Consider the following 22707-nt stretch of genomic DNA (forward strand, 5'->3'; position numbering starts at 1 on the left):
TGAGGTTATTCCTGTTTTTATTATTTAGTGACAATTGATTTTATTTTAAAAATGCCTCAACAGTGAAAGTTTTCATTATGGCAAAGTTTGATCCTGCAATGGATTATTTCTGTTTGCAATATTTCCCAAGGGAACATTTGTTAAGCACCATCCTAAATGGATTTGATTTAAGAGGTTCTACTGTAGCTTGTGTGAGGAGCTGATATCAATATGATAAGACTGGCATAAGGGAGGTGACAAACAGATAAACAGAATAAAAAAAACTGAGAAAGGCAGTAAACCAGATATGGGCAGTGATAAACCTCTATTCACAATAACATCATGAACTCTGCAAACACGTTTTATCAACTTTACCTTTGGGGGATGAATACTAAAATTCTGATTTTTACACTCTATAGTACACAGACCACATACTTTAATCTCCCATACCACAAAACAGACATTTCTTGTGGGTTTATAATCCCTGGCTCCCAATTAAACTTGTATGGCCAATGAAGCGAGACAGACAAGAAGAACTATGTAAATCTGAACGTGTGTGCGTTTTTGTGCTTTAGTGTGTGTGTGTGTGTGTGTGTGTGTGTGTGCGTGCGTGTGTGTGTGCGTGCATGTGTGTGTGTGTGAGAAAAGCAAAGGAGGACAAGTTTCAGGCCTGTGCGGTGTATCCAAAGGCAGTGAATCGAATGATTAATAAGTAATCCCTCAGTCACCCGTGAGGCCTGCAAAGATGTGCATATGTGCACATTTGCAGTGCGTGCCCGTAAACAAATTTGCACCTGTTTTCATGGCTTCAACAGATTATGAGGCTGAATGATGTGACTGCGAGCCAACACGCTGAGACACTTCCATTGGCACAGGTAGGAGGCGTGCATGTGTGTCCCCCTAGAAATCCATCAATGCTGCTTGGACTCACGTTTTCAAAGACAACCATCGGGTTAGGGTAAAGTCCAATTTTTTCATCAATTTTCACTGATCAATACCAACGGTTTAAAAATTTTAGGTGGTTGTAATGGTGGACAGACATACGTACACAATGACGGCTTGAAACGCGTTCACAAAAAGACCATTGAGCGCAATGTAATTTATTAAAATACACTGATGCACTCAAGCCCTTTGTGTTTGACATGACCAACTCTAAACCAGACCTCGAGTCTCATCGTGTGGTGGACGTGCTTCATGAAAGCTACAATTGCAGTCGAACTTTCAAGGTCATACATAATCCATCCTGTGATGCTGGTTGACCTCATCTTTCCCAAAGTAAAGTGAGAGAATTTGATCCGTATGCATCATAAACCATGTCACTGGCGCCAGGCCAAAACCTCCTATATCTAATTTGGTCAATTAGATATATTCCACAAATTGATCATATTCAATTGAGAGTATAATAGATTATACTGTAATTTATCATGTATAATGCACACCCATGTTATAATACGCACCCCCAAAGTAGACCTCAAAATTCTGGAAAACCCTTCTACCAATGTATAATGCATTTTTACAACGCATGATTTTGCTTCTATCCATATGATCAAAACATGAAGTATTATCTGTATTTTGTTATTTTTTTCAAATAATTATTCTGAAGTTAAGCACTTTATTTTAACACTTAATACTTTCTTTTTATTTGCTTGCTCTTATTTTGAAATTCACAGCCCTACTTTTATTTAGTAAATGAGAAAACACACAGTTGTGCTCATATGTTTTATTACCCAGGCAGAATTTGTAAGATGGGTACAATCCTTTAAAGAAAACATGAAGGGCCAGGCGAAACACATTTAATTTTATTTTAATGGGATTCAAATTTAACTGTCAAGCATTTCAGAAAAGCATTATCATTAAACAAAACAGAACCATAAAGAAATTAATGATGGTTGTTGTTCAGTCTTCAGTCATATTAAAAAAAAAAAAAAAAATTCTGCCAGGGTATGTAAACTTATGAGCACAACACGAGATATATGCAGTCATATGTACCCCTGTCATATTAGAATGAAAGTGTACGCTACACCTTTTTCATAACCTCTTGGTGGTGGTGGCATATTGGAAAGAAAGTGTACTGCTTTTTCATAACCACTAGATGGGGGCATACATTGATAAAATGTGAAAGTTTTTTTTCATTTAAATGTTTAATTAAATACTTTTCTTCGTTTTGTTTGACAGTAAAACTTGTAATGGCAATACAGATTTTGAAGCGTTTTTTTTTAAGAATTGTTAACTATCTGCCCAACTGTTCCCACTACACAGGAGAGTGAAGGGGAGAAGGTTGGTTGAAGGCTAGGACTTTTTAGATGAGGGAGCGCTCCCTCCGTGATATTCCCATCTAACCGCGGCCACTCATCCATCCCTAATCCAATTTCTCCTTCTCGTTGCGCATACTTACACACACAAAACATTTGCCAAGTGTACACTGACAATCCTGGCACACCAACCTGCTTCACTTTAACATGCTTGAAAAACATTTAGAACGCCACTCTGTGTAAACCAGTTACAGAAAGTAATATATATTTGAAGCTATTGAACCCGTGTTTTCAATGATAATGCCTCTGAAGCTTCATCAGTGATTGTAAAAAGATTCATGTGGAAAATCAATGCACGAACGCTCCAGTCATAGCAGATTACAGTAACTACGTATTTCCAAGTCATATGGTATTGATTTCAGATACTTTTAAATTACAACCTTAAAAGGGGAACAGTCAGCATGTTGAATTGCAGAGGCATCCAGCATTGGAGAAATAGTTTCAATGTCTTATCTACAGTATTTAAATAATAATGTTTGACAGGAGAAAATGGTTCTGCGCAAGGCATGTGTTTGTCAATATGGTGGAAAGAGAAGGAACTATTCAAGGTTGCGTACTTAATATTATGTAGTATTTACTGCATGTCACTGTAACCAAGCAACAGTCACATTGTTTAATATAATTTCAATTAAACTTCTTTGCCTTTGGGGGAATATTGTTGTAGATTTTTTTTGTCATGAAGCACATCTTTTGTAGTTTGTGCAGCTGCGTAAGAATACTGAACATTGTCACTTCACGTGACATGGCACAACAAGGCACTCACACTTATTGCCATATGTACTGTTTTTCTATTTTTTTATACAATTATGTACTCCATCCATCCATCCATTTTCTGAGCCGCTTCTCCTCACTAGGGTCGCGGGGGTGCTGGAGCCTATCCCAGCTGTCATCGGGCAGGAGGCGGGGTACACCCTGAACTGGTTGCCAGCCAATCGCAGGGCAACCATTCGCACTCACAGTCATGCCTACGGGCAATTTAGAGTCCACAATTATGTACTATAATTATGAATTTAGGACTGTATTGTAGAATGGAAGACACCCTGCATTTAGTAAAGATAGAAAAACTGTTTTGCACTAACGACTCTAAATCCGTCTGGCATGCATTACAATTGCTAACTAATTACAAGCGACGATCCCCCCAAGCTGAGAACAATAGCAGACGAGCCGATGACTTGAACACTTTCCACTGTAGATTTGAAAAGGACACTTTCCCACCCCACACAGCCGCACCACCGACCACAATGACACCTCTGACTTCTGCATTCACCATCGACAAACAGGATGTGAGACGCATCGTCAAACAACAAAAGATTAACAAAGCGGCAGGCCCAGACCATGTGTCCCCATCCTGCCTCAAAGTCTGCGCGGACCAGCTCGATCCAGTCTGCGCACAGATCTTCAATAGATCTCTGGAACTGTGAAAAGTACCATCCTGTTTCAAATGCTCCACCATCATCCCAGTCCCCAAGAAACCTGCAATCCCGGATCTGAATTACTACAGGCCTGTTGCCCTGACATCTGTGGTCATGAAGTCCTTTTTAGCGCCTTATGCTGGACCACCTCAAGAGAGTCACAGGTCCACTGTTGGGCCCCCTGCAGTCTGCCTACTGAGTAAACAGGTCTGCGGATGATGCAGTCAACATGGGACTGCACTTCATCCTAGAACACCTTGATGGCACGGGGACCTACACGTGAATCCTGTTCATGGACTTCAGCTCTGTGTTCAACACCATCATCCCCGAACCCCTCTCTCCCAGCTTCTCCTGCTCAGCGTCTCGCCTGCCACCGTCAGTGGATTTACAACTTCCCGATGGGCCGGACACAGCAGGTGAGGCTGGGGGAGGCCACCTCATCTACACGCACCATCATTACCGGGGCGCCCCAAGTATTTGTCCTCTCTGCGCTGCTCTTCTCTCGCTACACGAACGACTGCACCTCAACGGACCCGGCTGTCAAATGCCTGAAGTTTGCAGATGACACCACTGTCATCGGCCTCATCAAAGACAGTGACGAGTCTGCGTATCGACAGGAAGTGGAACGGCTGGAGCTGTGGTGCGGCCGACACAACCTGGAGCTGAACACGCTCAAGACTGTAGAGATGATCGTGGACTTCAGGAGGCATTCTTCACCACAGCTGCCCCTCACGCTGTACAACTGCCCTGTGTCAACCGTTGAAACCTTCAAGTTCCTGTGAATTACAGTCTCTCAGGACCTGAAGTGGGAGATCAACATCAACTTCATCCTCAAAAAGGCCCAGCAGACGATGTACTTCCTGCGGCTTCTGAGGAAGCACGGCCTACCACAGGAGCTGTTGAGGCATGTCTACACAGCAGTCATTGAATTAGTCCTGTGTTCATCCATCACAGTCTGGTTTGGTGCTGCTACAAAAAAAAGGACAAACTCCGACTGCAACTGACAATCAAAACTGCTGAAAAGATTGTCGGTACCTACCCACCCTTGAGGACTTGTATGCTGCCAGAACTCAGACAAGAGCATGCAAAATCCTCTTGGACCCTCCACATCCAGGTCACCACCTCCTTCCAGCTCCTTCCCTCAGGTAGGCGCTACCGAACAATGCAAACTAAAACAAGCAGACATTCCAACAGTTTCTTCCCTCTTGCCATTAACTTCTTAAACAGTTAACTTACAATTCCATTGCAACATGCCTTTATGTCTTTATGTCTCAAAAGTATTCTCTGTCAATTGACTGTCTGTTGTCATACCAGAACGGCTCCAACTACTAGAGAAAAATTCATTGTGTTTTTTACACACTTGGCAAATAAAGATGATTCTGATTCTGATTATTCCCACTCCTTACATTGTCATTTTGCACCTTGTCCTCTTTGAACTCCTGCTGCAACACCAATTTCCCTTTAAGTGCAAGAGACGCCATTTGAAACGTCCTAGTAATCTTAAAGCATCGACCTGGAGAACCCCTTGGAATTTCGGCCTGTAAGAGCTTATTGGTGGATATTTCTTGTTTTTTTTTTTGTTTTTGTTTTTTTTTAATTGAAACTTTTCAGCAAATCAGAGACGCGGTTGCCCAAATAGCAGATGAAACAAAAGGGTTAAGGAAATATGCTGAGAAACAATCAAGTTATACTGTTTTACTCTCATTTGAAGGCACTTTTTGACCAGATTGTCTATAGGCAATATCACACAGAAATGTTCTGCAAAAGGCCTTTTTTTTTCCTCCACAAAAATCTAAATTTCTATTGACCTGTTCATCTGATTTTAGAAATTCTTGGTGCGTTCTACTCAAGTCGAACTGGCCATTCCAACGAGACTCAGTATTTTAACAGACTGTCATTTTGGGGAAATTTTGTCACGTTGCTATTTTTATGAATCATTAGCCCAATAGCATACTTACGTAAGTCATCTTGAATGTATTTGCAGAATAGGAAAACAACAACAAATTTAACAACCAAGAAGAGTCCAGTTTCCTCTATTGGTGTGTTTTATTGATATTGTGGCAACTGAAGCAATCACACTATTAGACTGGCAATTTTTTTTTGGGATAAATGTTGTTCACTCTGCCGGTAAGTGACATTTTTTATTGATAATTAAGGCCTTATAATTAGAAAATCAAATTTAAGACTTTTTAATGATCCATCAACATGAACCTTGAACACCGTGAATGAATTAATTCAGTCACTGATTGAATTTCCACACCTTGCTACATGGCTACACTCCCAGTTAAAAGTTTGGACACATTTGCTAGTGCTATTGAATGACAAAACCAAACCAAACCTTTGGTAGGTTATGTCACTGAAACATCAGTTATTGGTGCATTGTGTCCGAAATGTTCCAGGACTGGTGTCACTAAAGATACATTTAAAATCTGTATATATTGTTAGCCTAATAGCATAATTTCCTAAGTAACCTTTAACTTCCTGTCACAATGTCTATGAAAAATATCAAAGTTGCTAAAAACAAAAACAAAGAGTTCTATTTCAAACCCGGATTAAGTAATTCATCAAGAGCTGTGTTTCCCACGACTTTACTACATATGATCGATTGAATATGTTATTTTACTCAGTTTATCAATCACCCTCAATAACAATTCAAGGGCTGTTACTTACTTGTTTCGCCCATTTCATATTCACTGTCTCTAAGCAGCTCAAAGATGTCCACCTCCAGCTTTCCTGTGATGGAGCGATTGCTGCTCCTGTTGATGCTGTCTTTGGCCAGCGTGATGGCCAAACGCTCTCCTCTGCTGCACTCCATCGGGTCATCAAGGATGGCAGCTGCACAAAAAGGGCAATGGTAAGGTGGCATTGACTGTGGAAGGCAAAGAAATGACAAGTGAACACTATCCTCAAGTTGGAATTGTATGAAATTGATGTCTTGAAATAATCTTCCCCCACTTACTCTTAAAGTGCCCTTTAGTGACATTTTTTGCATATTGTTTCAATGGATCAAGAGAGACGACAACAGTTTGATAAAAATAAATAAAATGGTTTTAAAAAGTTCAGACAAAAGGACATCTTTGCATCCAGCAATGAAGGTACTCCAATTACCGAAGCACTATTGACAGTTCACTGTTTAGATACAATATAAAGAGTGAGTTAACAAGCCTGCCAAATTTCAATGATTAAAACGAATTAGCAAGTAAATAAATTGAGGCTACAAAAAACTTGAAAAATCACAATTGTGCCGGATAACTATATATATATATATGACTCACACCGGACACCGAAGTGGTTTCACTGCCCACTGTTTTTTCTCTGATGACTATTCAACGACACTCACCTTAGGAATGAACTGCTACATTTCTGCATTCTACATTTCAGTTCAGCTCTACTTGCGAGGAGAACTGCACATGTATGGTCAACACACAAAATTGAAGTGTGAGCATCCGCTCATGGCTCCTGCAAAGCGTGAGGAGAAGAATTCGCAGCGATTGTACATGCTCTTTCAGCGGCCCGTTAATCGACGGTGAAGAGGCGGAGGAAAAGGGGGGTGGGGGGGAAATCATCCTGGCACAGGTACCATGGTGCACACAGTGCCATGTCTGCCGAGGTTCAGCCTCTGGCGGTCATAGCCAGATGATTTTATTCCCCCCTCCTCCACCATGCTCCGCGACGCATGTGGATGACGACCCTAACGCTGTTGCACCGGACCTCCGGCAGCTTCTCTAACAGTTGTCGGCTGTCAATAGGCCGCAGTGGAGCCTGTCCGATTTGCCGCTGCCTTGCAACGAAACGTGCGTGGAGCCACAGACAGCAGAGACACTGGAGCCCAAGTAACACAAAACACATTACAATTAAGAGAAGATGTGTTTTTTTGAGTTGCGGACATAGTTTGATGGCCAATTGCACGCTACACTGGTAGTAATAGGGTGGTTAAAATAAATGAGTAAGTGGCAATTCCGCCGAATGGCCACTGCATGGAATAAAGGTGCTTGGTGCTTATATAGTGGGGGAGGGCCTAATGCTAGAAAGTATACGTGCCAAGCCTGCTGACATCACAGGGCTAGTTTTTAGCCCCGCCCAAATAATCTAACACAAAGAGATGAAGAAAAAGTCTTAAGATATAGCTCAACAAGTCAGTACTATATTGTTCTGTCTTTGCACATGTTCAGCACTCATCTTCAAACATATTTAATGAATTTAGAAACAAAAAAAGGGTGAGTTTGGTTGCATTTTAAGGGCATTCTACTTTTAGAGGTTCCTCTGTAACCTTTTTGCCGACCCACAGGCCTTTTGTTAGTCGCACACAAATTATCAGCTTTGGATAAGAGTAATCAAAGTCATGTGATCTTAACTTACGCCTTTGTTTTTCCTCCTGTTTATTCTCATCTCATTAGTGCTAAATTTCTTTGACAAGAACAAAATGTGCGATATCACCCCCAAGCAAGATTGAGTCACAAACATGGCACATTGCACACGTCTGGATACATGTAGCCAATCTCTCTGGACTAGTTAGTGTGTGTCTGATAAACAAAACTTATAATTCTGATGTGGCCCAATCTCATGGGGCTCTCTCATTTAGGGCTGGTCAATATGTGACATCTGGCAAACAACGAAGACTGATTTCATACACGGAAAGCATGAGCTGGCCCTTGATCCAGCAAAAGCATTCGATGAGTTGCTGGGAGGTGTGCTAAGGCTGTGGATCGTTGAAGAAAGTCTTTGTTAAGGCAGGCATTAAAAAAAATAAAAATAAAATAAAAAAAGTTTCCTCTGAGAGCGCAAAGCAGCAGTAGAAAGTGATCTTAGGAGGTCTATTAGCGTCTCTACCAGATGTGATCCTTTTGTAAACATGCACGCCTGGCTGATTTGCTGCGTAACACCCTTTGAGCATTAAACGGCACCAAACTAACCAAACTGTTATATCATATAGCATATCATCTTTTTCATTTGCAACAATAGTTGAGTGAGGCACACTGGCCTTTATTGCATGGTGCAAGGCAATGCATTCAAACTGTATGCACTACTCTCATTTAACGCAAGCAAGTAGAGTTCTAACTTCACGAGGGTACAATTTGGAAAGATTAGCCCTGATCAGGGGACTACAGATGAAAACTAGCCTTCTGGCTAATTCTGGCTTTTTTAACCATGTGTATTTCATGTGTTTTATGAAATTGCATTGTCCCCTTTCAAATAAACTGATTAATAATAATAATCTGGCTTTTGCTCCCTCAACAGGTGTGTTGTTGAGATGCCAACAGCTGCATCAGATACATGTGTAGATAGCTTGACATCACACCAGTGCGTCACAATGTAACCATTCAATTGAACAAAGTGGTCAGAATTTCTAGTACAGTACTGCGGAACCGGTGAACCAAAAAAAATATTGACATTGATTCATTATCAAAAACTCTAAAATGTGCCAGTACCTGGCACTGGGTGATACTCTATGAATGTTACATGGTTGCATTGAACTCAACTCGCATGACAATGAGCAATTAATAGATTTGTACGTCACAAACACACAGAAATCTGATTGGGTCGCTTTGCAAGCCTCATGCCATTTATCGTCTTTTGCATTTAGTAAACCCACATGTCAAACTCAAGGCCTGGGGGCCAACCCGCCACATTATTTTATGTGACCCGCGAAAGCAAATCATGTACGTGGACTTCAAGTTTCTTGTTAAAATAACAGAATTGCAAATGGGTTTACTCTTATTAATGTTGAGATATTGTAGGCATTTTTTTGTTTTTTACCAATCCCCCTTTTAAAATAAATTGAATAATAGGTGAACGAACATTTGTTTACTGACTTATGATTTTCAAAACTAGTTATCCATATTATGTAATAATATGAGGCGTGTAACGAATATTGCAGATCGATTTTGGCAAAGCGGACCTCTCTTCTTCCTTCAAGTCGGCTCTCAGGGCAAACTTCCTTCTAATCCTTGGCTGCCGCTTCAAACCATTAGTCAGTAATTATTTACCAAATTAAGTACGAATTGGTGTATCACATATTGGGATTAATATTATGGGTTGGAAAGTCTCACGAATCTCACCCTTGGCAAATGGAAGTACTTACTAACTGTTCACCTTAGGCAGTTCACCCTGTGTCACCCTTTGCCTTTTGTCTCACCTTTTTTAACTAGAATATAGATTTTTCTCCCTTTTCCCTTTGCATTTCTCTCTGGACTTGTAGAATTAGAAATTAAACCTGACAAAATATGTGGAATGTGCTCTTTGTGTTTCTTGAATCAAAGAGTTGAACCTCTAAAGTCGGACAACTACCCAAATTACATTAGCGCAGCAACCCTTCAGAAATAACTGCTTTATCGAGGTTTTTTTTCCTTGTTAGGACGTGTTCATAACAAAAAACGCAACAAGTTGCCCCTTTTAACAATCGAGATCGTATGCTAGGAAATATCAACAGCTTAACTTTATCTGACCAGTGGTCGTGCGAGGTACTACTGGCGGTCCCTTTTGTGATTTTACAATAAATTAAGTCCATTTATTGAATAACCAATTCACCCTACAGGTGATCATATATTTACATGGGCTTACAGTCATAATGGCCCCCCGAGGGAAACCATAGCTGTGATGTGGCTAGTGACAAAAATGAGTTTGACACCCCTGACAAACTGGATGGATTTCAAACTTAAACCAGGTCAGAGACTAATTTTAACCAATGGTATGCATAAAACAGTAAAAACATATATTTCGATGAGACCTTAAAATTAAACATTTCCCCTCTTGTATCTGCCCATTCACCTTACAGAGGAAGACTGGATATAGAATGTTTGTTTTTCCAGGAGTAACAAATCCTGAGTGTCAGAATCGAGGCGTTCACAGTTCAAACTGCAATGGGGTTCATGTTCTGTGAAGGTTAGCAGCCTCTTTATTGTAAAAAAAGAAAAAGATGCCGCCCCACTTTTGCCATGACATAAGTATAGTACATGCTCTCAGTTTAAAAAGTTTCAGAAAAGTGTCAGTCAAGGGTAAGAAAGTCATGATCCTTTTGAGGAATCGCCTGGCTTGTCTATTAACCAAGTTGTTATGTCTCCAGCTGTCCAAGTGCTAAATGCATATCAAATGAACTAGTTGAAGCGCACTGTACGTTGTATTTAATGGCAATGTGCTCATAGGTGTAAAAGGAGAAAAAAGCTATTACCTGATGGTGAAATAGTGAGTAGTTCACATTGACTTGACCTTTGATCACAGAAGTTTGAATAGTGCATTGCCGTGACATTCATTTGGAATGGACTTTCTCTTCAGTTCATGTTTTATTCAAAAGCACTGACAGGCAACTTGCACAGTTTTATTACCTTCACACACTGCACCTTTCACATCAAATAACTTAGAGTCCAAAATACATTTACAGTTAGGGGGTTAGTGATGCAAAAACATACCAGATTTCTCAGGTAAAATGTCCACCAACTATTAAAGCATTGTACTGTATGAGCAAAGGTCGTGCTTATTTGTCTGACGAGTCAGGAAATTGAGAAGGTTTTGATTGTACATTAGCAGGATTGTTTCTTTGCTCATTTGGTAGTGCCTGAAATATAAAATCGCTTGAACAATAATTGTGGGTTTAGTATTTTTTGCCCCAAACGAATGAGTGAGCTGGCTAGTCTGGAAAAGGACAGGACGTGAAAGGAAACAAAGGAAAGAGTATCTTTTGTGGAGTCCGTCATAAGAATAGCACTTTGTCAAACATTAAATGAGCACAAACTGAAGTAGTATCACTTGACCAGGGTTTGCAAATCATTTTGTGCTTCGAGGAGGCAAGGAGAAAAGAACATATCAAGGTTGCAAACCTCACAGGTGACAAACAGAGAACTACCCTCTCGCAGCACCTTGATTCAGCTACTAGCTACAGCTACTACTTTCAATAGATTTGTATGCTTTACTCTTTCTTTACAACGCAAGGCCAGTGTGATTTAATTGCGTTAATAAAAAGGAATCATTTGAGAATTTTTTTAAGTGTGAGGCGTATGTAATGTTAAGGTTGGTCACTGACTTGCAATTCAAATTGGCTTCTTTGGCATACAGGTCACTCCCCTTACAGCGAATTGTAAAGTAAAATGGACAGTGATGCGCATACATGAGAGGTTTGCCATGAAAAAACAAAATCTGTTCTCCCTTTCATTTTTCAAACATTGAAAAGCGTAAATTCTTGCAGATATTTCTGTTGCAGTTCAAATAACCTAAAAGACAATGTGTGGTTCATTTAGCAGAAATTGTTATTATTACAACATACATTTGCTGTGTTACAAATTATTAAGTATACTGTAATTGGGTTAAATAAATGTTTGAGATTTTTTGTCTTGCTGAAATAAGCAGGGGCGTCCATGAAAAAGACGTTGCTTGGATGGCAGCATATGTTTCTCCAAAACCTGTATGTACCTTTCAGCATTAATGGTGCCTTCACAGATGTGTAAGTTACCCATGCCATTGGCACTAACACAGGCATTCAATGTTGGTTTTCGGCCTTGCCGCTTACATGCAGTGATTTCTCCAGAATCTCTGAACCTTTTGATGATATTATGGACAGTAGATGATGAAATCCCGAAATTCCTTGCAATTGTACGTTGAGGAATATTGTCCTTAAAGTGTTCGACTATTTTCTCACGCACTTGTTCACAAAGAGGTGAACATCGCCCCCTCTTTGCTTGTGAATGACTGAGCAATTCAGGGAAGCTCCTTTTATACCCAATGCTGGCATCCACCTGTTCCCAATTAGCCTGTTCACTTGTGGGATGTTCCAAACAGGTGTTTGATGAGCATTGCTCAACTTTCTCAGTCTTTTTTGCCACCTGTCCAAGCTTTTTTGGAACGTGTTGCAGCCATAAAATTCTAAGTTAACGATTATTTGCTACAAACAATAAAGTTTATCAGTTTGAACATTAAATATCTTGTCTTTGTATTGTATTCAATTAAATATAGGTTGAACATTATTTGCAAATCATTGTTTTCTGTTTTTATTTATGTTTAACACAACATCCCAACTTCATTGGAATTGGGGTTGTACAATGTGGCCACGATCCTCCCCTGACCTCAACATTTTCGAAAGAAGTATAATAAAGTCATGCAGACACAAACGAAGAAGAATAGTTTCACAACTACGGTAAGTGCATCTATTAGTCGCTATAATATTAGTTGTCTTTCGTAGAGTATAATAATATATGCCTGTATTGTGATACTGTCTGTCTACATGTGTTGATGCACTATTTGCGTTCAAAAATCCATTGCTCACCACAACTATTTATGCTATTCGTTAGACCGTCTATTGAATTTTCCATTATGTCATAGCATTAAGCTAGCAGAAGGCAAAGTTGTGTTGTTATTTTAAATACACAACATGTAAGTCTTTGTTTTCTGTTTGGGTTTAAAGTAAACTTCAACTGGGACTGGCAATATACATCTTGAAGCCTCTTTTGTGAAGCATTGTTCTATAGGTGCAACAATTAATTGATTAATCGGCAACTAATGGGTTTTTTATAATAAATTAATCATTTCATAAAATCAACTTAAAATTGTCCAAATCCTCGGAATTTCAATAAATAAATATTACTAATGACATTTATTATGTGCATTAAATAGTAATCTTTATATTATATTAATAATAATAAAGCAGACTGATTATCTTTGTGTTTCATCAAAATAAAACATTTGCAAATATCTTCTGCCTGTTTTGTGACATTGTAAGGACCAAACTAGTAACTGAATCATAATCAATTTATGTTCGTGCATTTTCTGCGTTGTCAATTTTAAATGTTTTAGTGTAAAGGGATGGAAAATGTAAAACGTCTATTAATCCAATTCATCAATTAATCCAAAAAACAATAAACAGATTAAACGATCATTAAAATACCGTATTTACGGTAGCATTCATGCACGCTAAAACAATGTTTTTAAAAAGGCAGCGGGAGCAAAACTGAGTTCGGTTGTACTTTATTGAAGTATTTAACAATTTACTCACGTTATTTTTTTTATCAATCCTCATCCACAAATCCATCAACGTCCTTATCTTCTGTATCCGAAATGAACAGCTGGGCAAGTTCTCCAACGAACACGTCGGGTTCCCTCTCGTCATTGTCGGAGTCAGTCTTGTTGCCGGGGGGCTGTTCAGCAATGATGCCGGCGTTTTCCTGCTTCCATCACTTGCGAACCATGGATTCGCTGATCTTGAATTCTCTCGCAGCTGCTCGATTCCCATGTTCCTCCGCGTAACTGATAGCTTGCAGTTTAAACTGTTCTTCGTATGCGTGTCTCTTCGTAGGTGCCATTTTCGGGGGTCCTTAGCCAAACCGATGTTTTGCACAATGCACATACCGGCCCCCTTCCCCCTTTAACGTCTGCATGCTGTCCTCAGTCACGTCCGCCTTTGCTCTATATAAGCAGCGTGTCGGCAGGAAATGCTCCCAGACAGTCAAGCGGAACGCTCATCAAAGTCACACAACAACATTTATAGATTTTGGAACTCGGTGCACACATAAGGCGCGCCGCATTATAAGGCGCCCCGTCCATTTTGGAGAAAGTTTAAGACTTTTTAGTGCGCCTTATGGTCGTGAAAATACGGTAATTATTAGTTGCAGCTCTAAAGTTTTCACTATCTGCCAAACTGCTGTCAAAACTCGGAAGTCAAATTAAGAAAATCGCCCGAACGACAGCTCATATCTTGAACAACTTGTGTGTCGAGTCATTTGTATCTCAAGGCACCGCTGTAATTTTTAATAAAAAACATTTATTTCATTGTTTTTGTTTTGTTGAATAAAATTTATTATTATTATAGAAGAAAAATTATTATAGAAGCCACGCGCGGCAAGGTGGACAACTGGTTAGCACATCTGCCTCACAGTTCTGAGGACCAGGGTTCAAATGTGGCCTCACCTGTGTGGAATTTGCATGTTCTCCCCGTTTTCTCCACGTACTCCGGTTTCTTCCCACATTCCAAAAACATGCATGGTATGTATAACGGAAGATTCATAATTGCCCATAGGTGCAAGTGGTTGTTTGTTTATATGTGCCATGCGATTGGTTGGCGAACACTTCTGGGTGTACCCCGCCTCTCGCTCGAAGGTAGCTGGGATAGGCTCCAACACGCCCGCGAACCTTGTGAGGATAAAGCGGTACAGACGATGGATGGATAGAAGCTACATAATTTTGATAATGAAATATGTCATTCCTTTTAAATGGAATTGACTATTTAGGAAAATGAACAACAAAAGCCATATGTGCTTAATGATTTTGAACAAAGTCTATTTGAAGCCACACACATAAATTGACTCAAAATAAAAAATACAGTTCGGTTTCATCACTCACTGCTGCCTAAACAGCAACATATGAACCCTCCCCTCCAACAGCTAGCCGTCCTACTGGTAAGATGGCACAGAAAATAAAATAAAGGGTTCCTCCTTTTTTAATCAAGCTCATCCGCAAACCCTGTGGTGCACACCACTGCAGGAAGTGCATGTAGTGTCTTACATAATTAGAAAACCTTGTTCTCAGAAGACAAGGTGGCAAGAAATTGACTTCCTGCTGTCACATAATGTAATTATGTGACGACAGGAACCAAACACAATGTGTGCAAATGGGCTGATAAAGTTGTGTCAATGTGAGGCTGAATGATGAAAGAACAGACTGTACTGGCTTATAAATTGTTGTAATGTTACTTCCAGTCTAACGAGAAGGAACGTGAACCACTTCATCACTGTGGTATACAGTTAAAAACTGCCCGTTATCTTGAATTTTTATTGAATAACTGTTTAAATTGGGATAGGTCGTCACTTAACTAAAAATCCTTGATCAACTGGAGGGAAAATTAAGGATTTTTTATTATAATTTTTTTAAAATAATAGAAGTCACTGATGGTGTAGTGGTACATTTGCCTGACTTTGGTGCGGGCAGGGTGCGTTCAGTTCCCACTCAGTGACGGTGCGAATGGTTGTCCGTGTCTATATGCAGTATGTACCCTGCGACTGACTGGCAACCAGCTCAGGGTGTAGTCCGCCTTTCACCCGAAGTCAGCTGGGATAGGCTCCAGCGCCCCGTGACCCTGAAGAGTATAAGTGCTATTGAGAATGGACGGATGGATTTTTAATAGCATGAGAAGGTCGTTCTCTGAATATTCTGAAATCGTTCTGTCAGTGCTGTATTGTGCAGAATAATGAGTTGTTTCATGGCTTGACATAATGTTGGTCCTCTTTGGCAAACTAAGTAAAAACTGAACAACAGCTCAACTCCACAGCGCCTCTTCTGGTTGAAATGAGGTCATGCACTCCAATTTTACTCAATTACTCCAAGGTACAGTGACTTAACAATTAACTCATTCACTGCGGTGGACATTTATTTTTGTCAACTGGAATCCAACTGTTTACTGCGACCGAAGAATTTATTAGTCAAATATGTTTTTCACGGGCTAACCGTAGAAGAGAGTCTCCCCCAACTTGTCTGTAAAATGTAAACTTCTACATAACTGTAATGACAAACAGACACCAATAGATGACAGCATCGCATTGCATTTGTGATCAGCATCGATTTTGAGTTGAAGATAAGCATTATGGGGAGAATCTCGACTCGTCGCATCAATTATGAGGGACCGAATTGCCAACATGTTGGAAGTTGGACAAGTTTAGGTGCCTGAAACTTGAACAAAGCATGTATATATTTGGTATATCGGTCATGGCGCATTTATTAGTTGCATATCTGAAAAGAAGTTAATTTTCAAGGTCAAGGTGCTTTTATTGTCAGTTCTTCAATATGCGTAACACATACAGAGGATTGAAATTACGGTACTCAAGGGACCGCGGTACTACAAAGACAGTGCAAATAATATCAATATAAAAAGCTAAATAAAACTATGGTATATATGGTATAAAAAGTATTAATTCAATGTGCAATATCAAAGATCAGGTGACGTGTGCAATATAATCAAGGAGAAAACCAAGGCAAATAAGACAAATTAGATGACAAAACCCCAATGCTGCTAAAGTGGCTGGCGCGACCCTGAGTCTGGTGTGTGTATTTATGTGTGTGTGTGTGTGTGTGTGTGTGTGTGTGCATGTGCATGTAGGTGGAGCGTCAGAGTTCAGGTGGACAGAGGACAGAAGTGGTAGAGGGGGCAGAGCGGGCAGAGAGTTCAGATTCCCGACAGCCTGATGAGTAAAACTGTCTTCGAATCTGCTCGTCCTGGCCCGCAGACTCCACAGTCTCCTCCCTAATGGCAGCAGACTGAAGAGGCTGTGTGATGGATGGGTGGCATTCCCTGCTATGCAGACGGCTTTGCGGGTGAGGCAGGTTCCGATGATCTTCTCAGCTGCCCTCAATATGCGATGGAGAGTCTTGCAGCAGAATGTGGTGCAGGCTCCGTACCACACAGTGATGCAGTTGGTCAGGATGCTCTCTAAGGTCCCTCTGTAGAAGGAGCACATGATGGGGGTCGGGGCGCTGGCTCTTCTCAGCTTGCGCAGGAAGTAGAGACGTTGGGCAGTGATGAGGTGTTGCTGGTCCAGGAGAGGTTCTCGGTGATGTGCACTCCCAGGAACTTGGTGCTGCGCACTCTCTCCACCACAGCACCGTTGATGTTCAGGGGAGCATGCTGGAGTGCGCTCTCCTGAGGTCCACAACAATCTCCTTGTTTTTTTCCAAATTTAGGGAGAGATTGTTGTCCGTGCACCACCCGGCCAGGTGGCACACCTCACTCCTGTAGTCTGTCTCGTCCCCGTTGCTGATGAGATCCAACACAGTTGTGTCGTCTGCAAACCTGATGAAGAGGTTGGAGCTGTATGTCGGTGTACAGTCATAGGTCAGCAGGGTGAATCGGAGGGGACTCAACACACAACCTTGAGGGGCCCCCGTGTTCAGAGTGATGGTCCTAGATGTGTTGCTGCCGACGCGTACTGCCTCGGTCTCCCTGTCAGAAAGTCCAGCAGCCAGTTGCACATCAAAGTGTTGAGCCCCAGCTGGTCCAATTTGTAGATCAGTAGTTGAGGGATGATGGTATTTAATGCTGAGCTGAAGTCTATGAACAACAGTCTGACATATGAGTCCTTAGATTCCAGGTGTGTGAGGGCAGAGTGGAGGGCAGTGGAGACGGCATCATTGGTTGACCGGTTGGACAGATATACAAACTGGAAGGGGTCCAAGGATGGGGGGGGCTCGATGTGGTGCATGACTAGCCGCTCGAAGCACTTTATCAGGATGGGAGTGAGCGTTACCGGACGAGAGGGAGACGACTTCTTCGGGACCGGGATGATGGTGGTGGCTTTGAAGCATGTGGGGACAACACCCTGACTCGAGAAGGTGTTGAAATTGCCCGTGAAGACATCTGTGAGATCAACTGCCTCACAGCACGACCAGGTTATCTGGGCCCGGGGCTTTTCGTGTGTTGATCCTGCTGTGAGATCTTTTCACGTTGGCGGTGTCATCACTTGGTCACCAGGAGGGGGTGGAGTCTTGTGTGTAGGGGTGCTCTTGTGTGCCTCAAAGCCAGCAAAAAAGTCATTTAGCCCATTTAGCAGGGAGGTGGAGCTGTCGCAGCTCTGTGGTGAAGGTTTATAGTCCGTAATGCTCTGAATACCACGCCACAGACTCCTGGTGTCACTGCTGTCACTGAAGCGGTGGGCAATCTTCCTGGAGTATTCCCTCTTGGCCTCCCTAATGCCAAGGGACAAATTGGCCCCGAAAGCCATGGATTCTGATTCTCATCTTTTGCCATCAAAAGCCCTTTCTATGTTTTTTTTATTTTATAATTATTATTTTTTATTTTAAATAATTTGAGGTGTCACAAAAGCCCCCAAAAATATTAGTGTTAAAGTTACTGTTCTTGATCATTCTTTTCACAAAAGCATATTTTCTTTGCTTGTTGGTCAGAACCCGGTGTTTTTGGTGAAACCAACCCAAGTTCTATTGCTGATTATAAAAGAACCGAAAAATCTTGGAACAAACTTTTTTTTCAAGTGAAAGAAGTGTCTCATCTTATGAAAGGTTGGTTGTTTGTATATTGTCACAGAACAAAATATTCGATAGGTCTCGAAAGATCAAGTCAAAATCAACTAGCAGTGAATGAGTTAACCCCACAAAATCGACTAAAATCGTATCAAACGATACATTCAGCAACATCATTACATAGTGTAACATTCCAAGACGGTCAGATCGAATTCAATTTTAAATCTTTACTTTCCTTTGAATTATGTTGACTCTATGAAGAAACAATGTTGAGCTCCCAAGTACTATTAAAATAATTATTTTTCACATGATCTAAATACGGCACGGTGGCCGACTGGTTAGAGCGTCAGCCTCACAGTTCTGAGGAGCGGGGTTCAATCCCCGGTCCCGCCTGTGTGGAGTTTGCATGTTCTCCCCGTGCCTGCGTGGGTTTTCTCCGGGCACTCCGGTTTCCTCCCACATCCCAAAAACATGCATGGTAGGTTAATTGAAAAACTCTAAATTGCCTGTAGGTGTGAATGTGAGTGCGAATGGTTGTTTGTTTGTATGTGCCCTGCGATTGGCTGGCAACCAGTTCAGGGTGTACCCCGCCTCTTGCCCGATGATAGGTGGGATAGGCTCCAGCACGCCCGCGACCCTAGTGAGGAGAAGCGGCTCAGAAAATGGATGGATGGATGGATGATCTAAATACTGTGATCTGTATTATCCGAGCTTCACCGAGTGTGAGGGTTCATTCACCTGATGTGGGTACAGGGAGCGTGGGTTCAGTTCCCACTCAGTGACGGTGTGAATGTGAATGTGAAAGGTTGTCTGTCTCTTTATGTGCCATGCGATTTAGTGGTGACCAGCCAAGGGTGCAGTCTGCCTTTCACCCGAAATAAGATGGGATAGGCTCCAGTAACACTTAATGATGAACAGGAAAAGCCTTATAGAAAATGGATGGATGTATTTTCTGAGCGAAACGTACTACGTTGAATCAGAGGCATACGGCACTGTAAGTCCAAACACCTGACTGAAATTCACACCTAGGGACAATTGGTCTTCAATGACCTAACATGCACGTTTTCGAATGTGGGAGGAAGACACAGTAACAGGAGAAAACACACACAACCACAGAGAAAACATGCAAACGTCTCACAGGAAGGCCGGAGGCAAGATTCAAACCCATGACCTCAAAACTGTGAGGCAGACGTCCTAACAGGTCATATACACTGCTATTAATATTTTAAATATTTAAGTTAAAGTAAAAATGCATCACTCAGAAGTTTGTAAAAGGACTCCACACTCAGGTTTCTGTGATAATGTCAGCGTGATTACAGGACATCATTAAATGCGCCAGCGGTGCACCTGTCAGGCGAGCACTCAGACTGATGAAACAGACGCAGCCAGGTCACATGGGGAGTGGCAGGTGTCCAAAAAGACAAATTGCGGGAGATAACAGAAAGCAAACAAAGTGTTACAACAACAGACTCTTGGCTATCAAAAGACAAAGGCACACATGTGACACAATAGGTGTTGCAATAAATTGCAGAACTGGCAGTCACAAATTCAACAGGGTGTTTATTGTGATAAACATGGTGGTGCCCCCCCCCCCCAAAAAAAGAATGGTTTTGGAGGTAGACAGAGTGTGATATCAAACAGTCTGGCTCGCTTTTTCAAAACAAGTCAGGTCACGCAGACATGAGCTGTCCGGATGGCACCAGCCCGCCCACTCCACTGCCTCTGTGAGTGAATCGACGACATGCAAGACATACAAAAGTAGACACCGCCAGAGGTCGAGGTCCCACACTGTTTAAAATAACATGTTGGACCGTACGCTCACCCTTCTCTTATCTTTTATTTAATTCTCAATGCCAATCTTAAAGGGCCTGCAAACTCAGAAAGCAATTATTCGCTGAAAAAAAAAAAGAATAATTAAATCAGCTGGGGCAAGACCAACACTCCAAATCCTAACGTCGTTATAGCTACTAATCCCCTTCCACGCTCCGTAGCTGCTGGCAAGAATTTCGACATCAGAGGGAATGGCTTACATTTGAGAGTGGTGCGAACGTGAGTGAACGATGGTTGTCATACAAAGACAGCCAGGCAGTATGGTTCACTGAACCCCTCGAATCACGGGAGTGGGCTTATCTCCAGAAACAAAACACAGAACACCGATGTCAGGAGATCAGGATAGATGCCATTGTAGTCAGATGTAGCTTTTCAGTTTTCATTAACAGACAGATGAGATAAGTGGAGGAAGTAGAGCATAAAGCATATTAGTAGCATTAGTGTACTTTCGTGACTGTTACGTGTTACTTCAATTAGTTTCAGAACAAGGCGCTAGCACTGCCTAATATGATCTTAATGGAGAATAAAACATGCACAAAACTGTCACCAATGAGTCACACAATTATTGTAAATGTGCCGTTCCTTGCCTATTCAAGTGAGCGAAGTTTCAATTAAAATTGGTTATGGTTTCCATTTAACAGAGGGAATGGTTGCTGATCGCGTGCCAGAAAATGTATGAGAGTCGGAGTGGAAAAAATGTGATTCTGAGAAACTGACTGGAAAGTCGACATCTCGGTTGCAATTGCCAACAAAGCGCACTATGATGCACCGTGCCCTCCGACAGTGACATCACATTGTCAAGTAATGTTATTATATGTTGTATTTGTTTCAGTCATATACAGAGTGGGTCAGCTGAAAATTAAACACTTTGCAATCCTCACGTTATAGTATTTGGGAGCCGTATTATGAAGTAGAGACTGGACGTTCATAAATATCCGATCAACAAAATGACCTGGTTTGGAGAATTTGAATAGTGGCTGACAAATGGGAAAGGGTTATCAAAAAGCATTCGAGAAGACTAAAACAGAAGTACAATGAGCAGAGACCCCTGCTCAGGTAAACCAGTTGTCTGTTTGATTGCAGGCCACGACCTGATTGAAAGAGGATGACATACTGTACTATAAGACGATTGGACGGTAAAATTTCTTTTATTCTGGGACATGGGACGCACAGTTTCATATTGACCTGATCAGAAAAGTAAAACAAAAAAAATGGTGTAGTTCTTAGTAATTTTTTGGATGCATCTATCCATCCAGGCTAATGTTTTTGTTCATGGAGAGTGACATAAGGTCGTTGCAGTGGTACATTTGCCTGACTTCAATGCATGCGGAGTGGGTTCAGTTCCCACTCAGTGACGATGCGAATGTGAGTGTGAATGGCCGTCTTTCTATATATGTGCCCTGTGACTGACTGGCCACCAGTCCAGCTTGTAGTCCGCCTTTTGCCTGGAGTCAACTGGGATTGGCTCCAGATCCCATTGACCCTGAACAGGATAAGTGGTATAGAAAATGGTGGATAGAAAACAACATGATTTCTTTCATGGTACATGATTACCCCTCCACAAAGCCCATGTTAATCGGCTATGTGTACAACCACTCAACCAACTAACAAAACAATACCTTTCACCGTCACGCTTTTGGACTTAATGGAAGTAAAAATGTCATCAATGTAGTAGTTGCCTCAGGTCAGCTCAAAAAGGTAAGGCTGCAACCTGGTCTTAAATTGGTTGAAGCCACCCGTGGCCAGTCATGATTTCAGGACATTGCAGCAGTGGTAGCAGTGAGAGGAAGCTATTGGGTATCCCACTTTCATCCATTCATTGATTCATTCATGGAAAGATCAACCCTTCTGACTCATAACATGACAGCCCTGGAAATGCGCATTGTGTGGTGTCTTGCACAGTTACTGTCAAAGCTGGGCACAGCAATGACATCATCCTTGAAAGGCTTTGGGGTTTCTAAGGGATAAAAGATAGATGCACAAGAAGACAGTACACACTGGACACTGGGTCCAGCACTTTTGCACTTCAAAAGCACTTTAATGGATAAGCTTTATAAGCAGACATGTCCGATGACAGCTGGGATTGGCTCCAGCACGTCCGCGACCCTAGTGAGGAGAAGCGGCTCAGAAAATGGATGGATGGATGTTACCAACTCTTGAGTTGTGATGATCATGTGGCTACATTTCATGAACAGAAGAGAATGGTACAGGGACAATGCATGCAGTTT

General features: G+C 41.5%; 1 protein-coding gene across 1 annotated transcript in view; it reads right to left on the reverse strand.

Annotated features, from left to right (window-relative positions):
- The window catches only part of grik4 (glutamate receptor, ionotropic, kainate 4), a 395044-nt gene that overhangs the window by 162071 nt on the left and 210266 nt on the right, over positions 1–22707 (reverse strand). Inside the window, exon 4 of the mRNA XM_061681761.1 lies at positions 6374–6538. Coding sequence (XP_061537745.1) covers positions 6374–6538 — 165 coding nt within the window. The remainder of the gene's footprint in view (positions 1–6373; positions 6539–22707) is intronic.

The sequence above is a fragment of the Phycodurus eques genome, chromosome 7 (genome assembly GCF_024500275.1).
Source record: "Phycodurus eques isolate BA_2022a chromosome 7, UOR_Pequ_1.1, whole genome shotgun sequence".
NCBI lineage: Eukaryota > Metazoa > Chordata > Actinopteri > Syngnathiformes > Syngnathidae > Phycodurus > Phycodurus eques.